The 13,347-nt window shown below is 46.9% G+C and overlaps 1 protein-coding gene across 1 annotated transcript; it reads right to left on the bottom strand.

Moving 5' to 3' along the window:
* Positions 1-11,364: 11,364 nt before the first annotated feature.
* On the bottom strand, positions 11,365-12,399 carry LOC128731177 (uncharacterized). The gene has a single exon (XM_053824278.1). The coding sequence runs from the start codon at positions 11,843-11,845 to the stop codon at positions 11,393-11,395; it is 453 nt and encodes a 150-aa protein (XP_053680253.1). The 5' UTR covers positions 11,846-12,399; the 3' UTR covers positions 11,365-11,392.
* Positions 12,400-13,347: the final 948 nt, after the last annotated feature.

Genomic DNA, 13,347 nt, shown 5'->3' with positions numbered 1-13,347 from the left:
TCGGTAGTTTCATACCCCATCTCGCTCCATCGCTCCTGCCCTTCTCCAGTTACAACACATGAGGTGCTTCCTGGTTTTGGTTGAGGATTATTGCTCACTTTCTAACGGATGATTTATGGCCATTTTGTTGCAATGCATCCTACTTTACGAAGATGAAAGGGACAACCATCCGTGCAGTGCAGTAACTTCCGCAGATGTGCATCTGAGCACTGCCGGGATCATTCGAACTAGCGCTACAGATAACGGCTCCTGGAAGTTCGTGGGGTGGGTTCGTGAATCATATTACCACAAATTTAAGCCTACGTAGCCTGATGCAACGGGACGTGGGCTTTGCGTGATCAACTTACTGCGTGACGTCCTAATGGTGACTCGCATGAAGGCCCTGAAGTACCCTTGTCACATGCCTCTTGAGCTGGCGTGTTCCTGTAGGAGCACGAGCACGCAATAAAGAACCACGATTGCGCAATGAATTGCCGGGGCAATCATTTTCCAGCCCTACGACAACGTGTTGACACTGCACTTTATTTGCACCGTTCGAGGTGGCAGCTGCAGAGAGGTTCAAACAATTCCGCAGCCAGTTGGCTCAAGGAGCCTAGTATGGTGAAAACTCCTCTCACTTTCTTTTCCGTGCATCCATCGAATGATTGTGCAATGTGCAAATGCTTTAACGAAAACTCATGAACATCAATCGCTTCCGGAATGACCAAATATCGCAGAGATCGAGAATATGGTGCAAGGACTATTGTGCAACGTGTATTGGACGTGATATTTGGTTCTACACTTATTCCGTAACACGGCGTTGTATCATCGATGGAACCGGTTCACACAAAGACCCACGGAACCGTGGTCAAACGCCTTCTAGTAGAGCTGGAAATTCCATTCACCCAAACACGCTTCGTTGTAGCTCGGGCTAGGGCAATGAATCCTCACGCTTCTTAGCAAATCTGGACACGGATTTGCGAACTGCCGGTATAACTGGCTAGGACCGGTTTCACAGTACTGCGTTCTGAGTCCAGTCATGATTAAGCATGCGGAATCTAGCAATGCAACGCAACTGAATAGGATGAGCAATCGCTGGTAGCGATGACTTGATGTCCATGCGATCTTACTGAGCTCAAGTACTCCTGCTCGATTAATCGTTCTAGGGGGTTTCTTCTATTCATCGAAGGATTAGTTTTCTTTATGTGTGGGGATTCACGTATTGAGGTTTGGTTTTTACTATGAAATCAAGAACCAGAAAGTTTCATGATCAAATGACATTTCGATTGGATATAAAACAAAACTGGGAGTCTCAACCGGTTCAACCAAAACGCAACCGGTTCTCTTAAAAATTTTTTGTCGTCTCGAGCTGTTGTTAAAAGTTTCCTATTACGCTTCCGCGGGTTGGGTATAATTCCCTGCAACCCTGCAGCCAGGAGATGACTATTTTCCGTGCCCACTGAAACATCGAGAAAATTGCGAACGTGCCTCACAAAACGATAAAACACTATGCTCCACGATGCCTCTCTTTCTCGCTCTCGGCTGGGGCCAACGTTATCAGCAACCGCTTCAGCGTTTTGCACGGTGCAATTTTCTATCGCCGGACGACGCGCGTTGGGGGCTAGTGTAAGTGCTTAGCAAACACTATCCCCATCGAACCGGTTTAGTAAAACAAGAGAAGAAAAAAAAAACTAAGCCCTGTCATTCGATAGTGCAGTGTGCTTGCAGCAAACGAAGAAGAAGAAGAAAAACAGTTAAAACAAGCGAGCAATCGCGACTTCGTTTGCGGTTCCGTACCGGTGAATTCCCCCGAGCCGAGTTGCTAGCTCGAGGCCCCGTGCACACGTGTATGACGCTCGTGCAGCTCGCACACTGGCCAGGAGGAGCCCTAAAGGGCCGACGGGGAGATATTTCATAACATTTACACGATCCGGGTAATCGGAGGTCTAGCTTCGCCTGTGCTCCGGTCACTGTTTTATTTGTACCCCCTTTTGCTACTCCAACCACGGGATAGGTTAATTGGCGGTTTCGGTGCACGGCTAGATGTGAGCTGGCGCACTGGATTTTTCTGGATCGAATGCACTCGAACGACGCCATCACCGACACCGTGGGCGATGAGATCGTGCGGTTTGGTGTCAGAGAGGGATTGGTTTTTCTATTTTTACGAAAGTATGCAGGGAAATCGCCAAACGTTACTTGCAGGCGAATCCAAAACTTGTTGCTCATTTCGGGAAGGAACATGGTAGTAATTTTTTTTGCACAGCTTCAAAAGGATTGAAAGTTGTTTGCTTTGGCACGTGTAAAAGTTCAGATAGCAAATACGAACAGCAAAATAGCAATAACCGTTCGAAGATTGTCTCGAGCTGGTGCAGCTTGAGTGAATCATGGATGAGTAAGATTCGCTACGGTGACACAAAACCTTATTCTGTACCGCCTACAAATCAAACACACCCTTATCAGATAGTCACACAATGGCAGACGTCTTCCATTCATCATCTTGCGTGACATTTACGTGCGATTAAGGTCTTCGAGGTGGGCTGTAATCGCTCCGTGGGATCGCTCCGGGATGCTCGATTACAAGGGCACAACAAAACTGGCGAATGATGCAATCGGACTTAATTATGGTGATAAGCGCTGATAAGGAAACGGGGCTAGATTCCAGGACGACCAGGATGACGTCGTTTCGGGAGTTTCCATCCGAAGGGCGCCCGGATGGCGTAGTACACAATTCACGCTCGAGAAAGCAATATGCAGAATGCCAGTTGGTGCCAGTGAATGGAACCCGTAATTTCACGAATGAATGCTTTTAGGAGAGCAATTGAGCCAATGCTATGCAATCATCAAACGATATGGCGCGACAAATTCAGTGATGGCACTTAGACTCTGCTATAATGGAAAATGTTATTGACGCGTCATGATTTATATGTCTGTTTTTAATTTATTCTTCCATGGGCATGCGATAAAGCGGTGCTAGATGGCAGGAAATGCGTTGCATAAGAGATAGATATGGAGGTGCGATTTACGATAGCCGCTTCGAAATAAGAGATACAGTTTTAATCAAAATGTACTGATGGCGTAAAATATGGCGTAAAAAAAGTTAGTTTTATGAATTAACAAAAATCAATCTAGTATGCAAAAAAAGCATCAATCCTTGCTTCAAACGGCAATTTCAAGGATCAACAGTAAACGCATCGTAACGGCTCCGAACTTTCGCCGAAACCAGTTCCAATCAAATGCTGGCGACGTGGCCAATTGGCGCCGGAACAATCACAAAGCCGGGACGATCGACAAAGAATCACCAGCAATCGTTGCTCTGCAACAACGCGATCTACGCACCCCCGTCACTAATTGGAAACTGCGCCGTGCTTTCGCGGTTTTGGAACGATGATGCGCCCAGTTCCTGGGAAGTCCCCCCCATTCCGGCACGCATCGAACTGGCACGAGACGCCGGCAAATGGGCACAAATTGACCCGGCCAGAGTGCTTGGCTTCTGGTGACGTCCGGCCAGCATATCGGCACAATGGATTACGGTGCCGGTTTGCGCCACAACGCCATCAGCGGCGTGGAAACCATTTCGCAAGATGACAACATAAACGATATCAATTGTGATCAATTGAGTAACGGGTGGCGGCAAGCGAAATGATACGCAAAACATCTGCGAGACGTGCCCTCACTCAATTTCACGTCCCGTGAACCGGTTCTACGTCATTCGGGATTCGTGTGCGGGTCTCGAGACGCTCGAGGGCACCGATCCTAGTGATGCGCGAATCAATCATCACTCAGCCCAGATCGGCCGCATCCCATTATTATGGATTAGAAAAACATAAATCCATGCTTCGTTTTGGGAGACATACTCCCAAAGCAAAACCATTCCAGCACGATGCCGTTTCGCCTCCAGCACACTGCAACGTAAACAACCGCCATGGTCAGGGACGTTTGCTGGAGCGCAGTAGGCCAAGATAAGCCCTTTCGGGAGTGTTCCATGCAGCGGAGCCAGCAGTTTAAAAATAAAACGCGTAAACAATACGCCGATTTCCGTTCACGGTTGAAGCCGGGCAGGAATGTTTGATGCGACATTCCATTTCCACCACATATCAGACCGACCGTTATCGGTCCAGGGCTGAGATGGCCTTGCAGGGATATGTTTACATCTTCCGAGCTACAGCAGGTGTTCCAGGACAATGCGTGCGCTTCGATCTGCTCGGATTTGCTGCTAATTGAAAGCGGTCACTATCGACTGCGAAGTGCTTCGGTTGTCTACATCGTCCAGACACGTGTGTGCCAGAGTCAATAAATAGGGGGTGATAATTGGTCACCTTTTTCTAGCCTAGTAAAGTTCGTTTTGGCGCCACCAAGCCTGCCGCCGAATTTAATATCGTGTTTGAACTGGTTTTTCATCGGAGCTGTTTACTGATTAACGGGTCGATGTAAACAGAAACTATTGTACTGGATGCTCCAGTTTCATGCTCCACACCCCCTTGCATGGTGGCCCTTTCTAACTAATCGGAAATAACCGCGACCAGCGACCTTGAAGTACAAATAGTACTCATTATCATTACTGCCGGCCCCTCTTTTCGGTAGCACCCAAGTGCGATGACAAGTGTGTGTCCTACTCGCAACAGTGGGTCAGGATGTTAGTGGTGCTGGAATGGAGGCGCGTGGTAGGGACATCCGTGGGGACATGACGTGAACTGCGTAGAAACTCCCCGCCCACACGCAATCCCTTCGACCTCGGACCACCGCACACGATGCGTCTTCTGCGCGTCGGCAATTCTCACCGCCCTGCCCTGCTCTGGAGTGCGTCGAGGGTCGAGTTTTATGCGCCCCAGATGATCCATTTTCGAGGTCATTCCGTGGAGTTCCGTGGGAGAGGGTGAGTGGGGAGCAGCGTCTTGACATGCTCCACCACGGTGACGTAGACGCCCATCGGAAAGGGGCGTCGGTTTTCCTTGGGTGAGCCAGTTTTCTGGGTCTTTCGGTGCCGATGTTGCTATAAATAGCAACAAAGTGCAGTTTGCTGCACCGCATGCACACAACCAACCACACGGTAGAAGCTGCGGTACTTATGGTGATGGGTTTGCGAAATCCCCACCCCCGTCCAGTGAAGGGTTGGCGCCTGCCGGCCGCTTTTACTGACCCGCTCATTATGAGTCGACCGGCACACGACGCCATTTTCAATTTTCCTCCCGAGTGTGGGTGTGTGTTAGAAGGCAGGCAGACCGCCGATTGCGAGACGAGCGTGTAGACGAAAAACAAAGCCCACATTTTTCGCTTCCGATTTCGTGCCAGAACCGTGACCTTGGTCCGTGAGACATTACATGTTAACGAATTACACCAAACCGATCAGGAGGCGTGTAAGTTCGTGAGTAAACAAGAAAAATGTTGATTTACGCCTCAGCGACGATAATTCGGGTGTAGTGTATTGAAGAAGATACACCGGGTAGCATCAAACTATCTAACTTGTTCACTTTTTGCACGAGCGTGCTGCATCTCGAAATGCCACAAGCCGCAAGGACCTTTCTCAAACCCAGGGAGTGGACCGTTTTATCAACTCGTCGATTTACCGGTCTCGATCTTTCCTACATCGGCCACCGAGCGGCTTTAACAACAATCCACTTTTAGACAATCCCCTAATTTAGACATTGCTCGTTGCGGCGTTTCACGTTCGAATCACAATATCGTGACGTGGGCACGTGGTGATCGAGTGATCACTTAATGAGCCTGCGTTCTAGTCGTAACAAGTAATTTAGCTGCCGATTTGCGTGCGGGGATAGCACACTAGCAGTCGCCAAACCGACAGGTCTGGTATGTGCTTGAGGCTGCATTCTGACGTGTTCATCATTTCTACGGCTATAATTAGCACATGAGAACACATGTGTGCGTTGGACGAATCCGTACGACATAAGGGCAGCAGCCGGAGGGCATACATAAATAGAAAAAACAATACACCACCTGTCGGTTCAATTATAACCGGTTCGAGGCGGTTTGGTTGATGCGTGTTACGCATCTTTGGTTACGATTTTTCGGGAACTCTGGGTGCTATCAACAACTTCGCAGATTGAGTCACGTTTTTCTAAGGGTGTCTCGGATGTGTGTGTGTGTATCGGAACCGCCCTCTGGCGGTATAACACACTCGAGAAGCAACACGTGGGAAGTCTCGACAAGGGATGAAAGGTGATCGCGTGAATCCCGATCGCGAGTAGTATTCCCCCGGTACTATTTGCGGTATGCTAAACTACCCACACGGAAACGGCAAGTTTGGGTTTGAAAAATAAATGTTATGTTTCATTTTCGCGTTAGAAAACTCCCGGAAAAAGAGCTCAAGTGGCTCCGTTTCGGTGCCCGTCTGGTGAATTTGCATCCCAGCGTCGGCAAAATTTACATCCATAATTTAAGTACACCTGAGTGCACCGCAAACTGGTTTCGTTGTTGCTTCGCCAGGGAGGCCAATCGTTTCAACCCACATACGGTACGGCGTGGAATGAAACCACATTTCGCGTCCGACGGCCGTTCAACTTGCCAGCAGAAACCGGTTGCCGACTAGGCCGTCTAGGACGTCGGTGGAGACGAAGGCACGGCCAGATAAAGTTAGATCGGAATATCGCTGTCAGTAAGCCAGAAGCCTGTTCTAATGTTACCCAGCTCAACTCGCCAGGTTCGGGGTCTCCATGGTGACGCTTCACTTTGGCAAAGGTATCTTTTCCAATCGAAAACCGTGTCCTAGCAGGCGGCCAGTTTGGTTGATGCGAAAAATACAAACGATCTTCTGTTATCGTGATCATCAAATTTGCATTTGAAAATGAACAGTTTGCGTAACAATCGATTGCTGCCCATTCAAGTGACATGTATTGTTGGCTTTTAGAATTAATGCTGCTCGATATCTCATTCGTTGGGATGGTTGGAAAATAAAATGATGATACGTATATTTTATTACGTTTTCCATGCACCAGTGCACTTTGCACGGTCGAGTTGGCATCAGCGAAAATATTTACCACTCTAAACATCCCACCGGCCAACGGACGTGTCTCGCTGCAGCAGGATACTAAAAGGCAGGCAGTAACTCAAACGTAATACACCGCTGGCATCAAGTCGCTCCTGCACGGGTGCTGAACAGACGACCGAAAAGCATACGCTAAAAATACCCCATTAAAAGTCTCCCTGATGGCGAATGTCGGAAGCACGGGCGACGATGGGAATCGACCACAAAACTTACCCCCAACCCCCAACGGAAGGGTGACTTTCTGGTGGCTCGCTGAGGAACGCAAGCGATTTACGAGCTGCACATGCTGGCGGGATTTGTTTTTCTCGTGCCGCCCGAATGTCGCCATGTCCGGTGGTGGTGCACCGTAACACGAAATCGCGAGACGCAGCTGCAGGTTTTCTTTTTTCACAATTCCGCGCGGATTCCGCTCGTGCAAACCAGATACCGCCAGAGGGTGTTGCGTTTGCTTTTTGTTGTATTTGCTCGCAAAACTAAATATAACCCATTGACGCACGCGGTGGACGCTTTTTTGACGAATTCCTTCGCCGCAGCGAGCGCCCATTTATTGCCCTTTTCGATCCTCGACAGCGCGTAGAGATCGCGTTTCTTTCCATCGGGTTGATCGTATCGGATGTTACGGTTGACGCCGTGTGAGGGATCGCTGAGAGAACGTTGGCTTACAAATCGCGGAACGTTTGGTTCCATTTTATTTGTCCATATATGTATACAAGCTTACAATAGGTATTTTGGGGTTGATTATGATCGTGTTACACGGTTACATTTTGCAGTGGGTTATTGGATATTCGGTTGCGTGGATTCGGTAGGTAGATAAGGTTTTTTATTTGATCCAAAGTTCGAGCAACGAGAGGCCTGTTCGGTTGGAAATAACATCGACCGGCACATGACGGTTCGATTACGGTTTCGGGAAGATACTCGTGTGTTCTGTGATGTATTTGCCTGATTCTGTTCTCTCAACGCTATGCGCTACTTGCATCGGCTGTTTGGCCGCGCGTGTGACTTAGAATTTGGCAATAGTGGAATGTGTTTCGTTCTACACTAAACCAGGGAGTGTTTGCTTGAGGGGGTGCAGTTTTCGGGCCAACATTTGAATTGCCACGGGTTTGTTTTTCCTTCACCTCTCGACTGGTGTTGGTCGGGGCTATGTTCTTTTTTTTTTTGATCGCTTGCCTTACTCTGATGGCTCTAAACATGTTCATCGCTAGTGTGACGTGCGAAATGATAGCAGAATGTGGTACCGGTTCTTTTAGACCCAACACGAAAAAAAAACAACCTACAACTGATCAATCTACTGCCAGCTACTTCAAAATGTCGGGTTTTCTGTTCGGTTCTTCTCTGAACAAGCTTATCAGCACTACCCGCACTCGCCTCCTCACTTATTCTTTAAGTTTATTTGTCTTGTTCTTTTGATAGAAAGCTACATTTGCTACAGTAATCAACCGACCTACAAAAGAAGTAAATGAGTAAATGGTCTCCTCCCTCCCTCCTTCCCCGTAAAGTCAGCAGCAGTCTTTTACGATCGAAAATGAGTGATAAAAGCGTGTACAATTATAATAAAACCTCTCATTTTTCCACCTTCTGGCGGGAGAGCTAATGCTACACAAGCCTTATCTGGCGCTACGCTTCGGGCGCATGCCGTTACAGGTTCCTCTAAAGATTCCGGTAAAGCGAGAGTCACATGACCGTTTCGTTTACGTTTCCCAAAGCAAAAAAAAATATGGTTGAATATTGGTCTCTCTAGGCACTCACCAGAGGAATTTTGATCCAAAGGCTGCATAAATATTTCTTGGAGTCATTTTGCAGAAGGTACATGCTTGCGATTATTGGCTGGGGCGTTTGAACTCGCTTCGAGTGGCTATTTTGTGGATTGTGTGGAGATGTTGAAATATAGGTCCAATAGGACCTACGAGCACACTTCAGCGCTCAACTGTACTCCATGTTTGGCGTCGGCTTGGTCAATGCAAACGACCGCCTTGGGTTACAAATTGTTGTGCAAGAAAGGGCGGCAGACTCCTACCGCCAAACAGATTGGATCGGATTAGCAGGGACAGAAACAAATTTTCACTCATGCATTTACAGAACATCAGCTTTCTGCAGCGACGCGAGTCTCATCTAAACGATCAATTTCCGCTCTATCGACTATATTATTGCGTAGTATTGTATTGAAAAATTCCTCATTGCTCGTTGCCCGTATATGTTCATAGAGGTGTATGATATTATTCTGATAAGTGATAGGTTTGGGTAAGCGTATAGACTGGTATGTATTGTTTTTATTTTTGTTCTAAACCCTAATTCCTTCCTCCTTGCTGTCTCAATGCACAAACCTGCCGCTGGTGTTGGTGATTGTGAAGAAATAGATACAAAAACCGCAGCACAGGTGTTGCTGTTATATGTTCAATCAAAGGTTCTTTCTCCTACGGAGAGTAAACCATGTTCGATAGTGTTCTACATAATCTTCGCGAACCAGCGTTTTAAGCACGACGCATATAAATAATTTGTCTTTTTTTATATAACATTCCAATTGTAAAACAGAAAGCTCTCTCTCACGTGCTCATGCAATCCGATTGCGCACGTGAGAAAGTATGTTTTCTGATTACCAAAAAAAAGCCGACCTCCACACTGCAAAATATATACTCCCGTTTGTTGCCGTTACACTTTGTTTACATAAAAGCTTTCACAATATTATTACCCTTACGATGAATCACAGTTCTGTAGTGTCTATAAGACTGTCCATTTTCTGTCGTCTGCTCACTAGAGCAGATCAATCAAGCTAGCAAAAATTAAAAGTTTGCGGAAATTTTGTACAAAACCAAAACGACACCCGGGGGCGCCGTTGCATATCAGCTTTCCATGTTGGTATGGTTTTAAATCAAACAAAAAATCGTCTATTTGCGATGCTAAACAAAAACAAGGGGAGTGGTAAGTACACGAATGCTCTAGAATGAATGGCATGGTTTCGTTGTGACTTAGCCCGGTGTATACTCGTGGTGCCGTTTCGATGCGATTTGTATATTCTTCTATCCTACGTCAAGCCAAGCGTGTGTGTTTGTGTATTTGAATGGTGTGCCACGGGCAACCACCACCGATTCCCTGCCTACGACGCAATGCCGCGCGTTGTATAGCGATCGATATTATATATGAAATTCCGTACCGTTCCGACCTTGTATCACAGGCTTGGATAAGATTTTGTGTGATAGAATAAGGTTTATGCATTGGCTTCTATGTGCTCGTTGCTGTTGAGTGCACTTGCATCGAAACGAAATGCTGATCCGAACAGAACAGCTGATCCTGCCGCCACACAAGGCATGGTTCTAGTAGTGAAAAAATAACCCAAGAGATTGCTACAATTTCAGCTTGGTGCGTGAGTGAAATTTAAGGAGACACAACCAACCAATCGAAATATAAAATATGACACATTGGTGTATATTTTCATGTGAAAATCTTACGAAAACGAGTACAAGTAATTTTAGCTAGGGAACTCTCACCGGAACCGGTAGCTTGCGGTAGGTCAAGCAAAGGAACGATAAGAGACAACAGTACCGTGTTGAGAGCTTTGGTCAAAGCCGCTCATAAATAGTCATATATTATGCTAGCTTAAGCCTAGGGAAAAGCATTCCTGCCTACGAACTAAAGCTGCCAACGCACTAGCGGCTACAGTATGGGGGTCTCTCAACAATGATAGCGTTCGTTAGCGAACATTTTGTAACACTTAAGTCGTAAATCGATAGTTTTCTTTTGTTTCCATGATGCCGCGCTCATCCGACCGAAAGTATTGATTATTATGCAAGAAATGAAGAGAAACAAAAAGAGAGGCACCCAAATTTCCGCTAATGATGATGTCGGCAATGATGATAATGATATAATTAGCTAGCCATGGAACAACTATGATAGGTTGTATGTCCTGTTGTCTGCTGCGCACCCCATTTCTTCCCCACCCAATGCTGCTGCTGGCTTTTACTAGTGGTACTATTGATATAAGATAAATGTAATCATACTCGCTAAGTATCGTTGTTCGAAATGTTGAATCGGATCTCGTTCGATCCGGACCACGGACTCTCCCCGAAAACGGCTGCACTGCGTCTGCGGTGTTCTGCAGAGTTACCGAGGCGCGCTGAAGGTACCCCGTCTGGATCGACCCTTGCCAACGGTTGTGGTTGCCGTCGTCGATGTCGTCGTTGATGCAGCCCCCGTCGTCCTCGTTGTGTTTGTGTGGCTACCGTACTGGGGTAAGGGAGGTTTCCGGTTATGCACATGCAGTACACTATCCGAGCATGCTCCCAGCACCTCATCACTGCGACGTCTGCATGTTATGCTGCTGCTTCGGCGAGCCTTCCTTCCCTCGGCGGATGAGTCATCGTCGTCCGGATCGGGATCATCGTCTTCCTCACCGCCAACGCCGCCCACACTCGCTTCTCATGACCGTCCGTCGGTCGATTTGCTTTTGCGAAGTGATTTGCGCAGCTTATCGACCAGCCGAGTGTGGAACTTGTTCAGGCTGCTCTGGCTTCCAGCGGCCGCAGCTGGCACAGCGGGACCATTGGCTCCCTTCGGTGGGCTGCTTCCAGAGCTGGTCTTCGAGGGGCTTGAGGCGATCAGCGAGCTTTGCGAGGTGCGGGACGAGTTGCGCGAAAATTGTGACCGCGATGCCAAGTGCGACATGTACATCGGGTGGCTGCGATGGGCCGGTGAACCGGACATGAATCCTTCGTTGCCGGGCGACGTCGACAGGCTGGGGCAGTCCGACCGCGAACTTTCCGACACTTTGCGCGATCGGCAGTTGCTTTGGTTCGAGCATTCCGATATCCGCCGCTGGCGGCCCTTGTAGATATCGAACTCGTTCTTCATCACCGGCATCATGAACGCCATCTCGACGGTTATTAGGTAATCCTGGCCGCACTACCGAAGATGAGGCGCAACAACGCAAAAAAAAGATCGACCCCAAATGGGTTCCGTTTCTACTAGCGGAGGTTGCCGAAAGTATCACGCCAAACGCAATAACACACGCCGTGCCAGGGGTCACGTATACAACCGATTTTTTTTCTCACGTTGCACGCCGACCGAAAAAATCAATATTCCCTACTCCGCGTTATTATTTTACTACGGAACTTTTTGTTTCGTTCGCACTGCGACCGTTTAGATTGGCTAGAGCAGGACCGCGTACACGGGGGCGCGCGTCTTCCTTTCCTTTTCCGGGGCGATGCAGGTCAAGCGACAATACTATCTCCGCACTCACAGCAGTCTGTCCGCTTTTGGTGAACTTTCACTTCCCGTTGGGTGGTTTTATTATGCTTTCACGCCTACGCATTAACAGCGGCTGCAGTGGTTGAACTTTTCATCCAAATACGAGCTGATACAAAACGCACTACGTTATGATCGTTACAACTTGCAAGAACGCTAACAGTCGGTTCTGTTTGTAATTCTTGAATGTTCCAAATTCGTTCCGCTCTCCGTTTGCACGTCCGCACACGCGTAAGGTTCGGTTTAAATTGAATCTCTTGCCTCTGTAGTCCGCTGGTAAACATAAATAAATTGACGACCATGCTACGTGTTTATAACATCGAGTTGAAAAGTACTCCGATGACCCTCCTTGGGCAGTGATTACCCGTGCCTATATGTTGTTTGAAGATTTGCGAGAAAGCTAGATTTTTAAATAGATTATATGTTAATATTTCATTCTCGGTACGACTGATTTTGCGGAAGGTAGTCAAACAATGAGTATGAATTATAATTATCCACACGCTTTTTAAAATAGAAAGATACAGAAAGCGAGATTGTAGCGTGGATTTAGTGCATATTTGGGCGTCTCCACCAAAAACAAGTCGCTTCATAAGAGAAACATATTATGAAAGAGAAGGCGACTTTTACAAATTTTAAGCATAAGACTTATGCTACAACAAACATTTGAATTTTCTAATACTGTTTTTAATCAAAATTGACGAAAGAAATAAAATAAGAGTGCAATGTGCATCGTAATTAACGCAGTGTAAACGCGGCATTACACATTTTAGTACAAATATTCTTAAATTGCTTTTGTTTAGAACAAACCGTCTTTCTGCTCAAAGGTTAGGTTTTAAGTGTGTATTTAAATCATAAATTCGCATCGCTACAGTTGTTAGCTCAACCAAACAAACCAGCTAACATGTTTGTGAAATATTTGCACAAAATGTCAAAATTCGTTCAACAATCATGGGTTGAAACAAAAGTTAGGAATCATCATTCCTGCATACCAACTACTTGCGGATGGCTGCTTGACAAAAATCAGTTCTATCGGTTTGAGGCTAAATACAATATTTTCTGGCAATATTTTATTTTGTACTAGTAAATAAAGCTATTGGATACTCTTACGTAAAGCAAAAAAACTCATAGTA

Source organism: Anopheles nili, chromosome 2, assembly GCF_943737925.1.
Source record: "Anopheles nili chromosome 2, idAnoNiliSN_F5_01, whole genome shotgun sequence".
NCBI classification, from domain to species: domain Eukaryota; kingdom Metazoa; phylum Arthropoda; class Insecta; order Diptera; family Culicidae; genus Anopheles; species Anopheles nili.
Note: the sequence above shows the minus strand (reverse complement) of the source record. Positions and strands in the feature narration are given on the sequence as shown.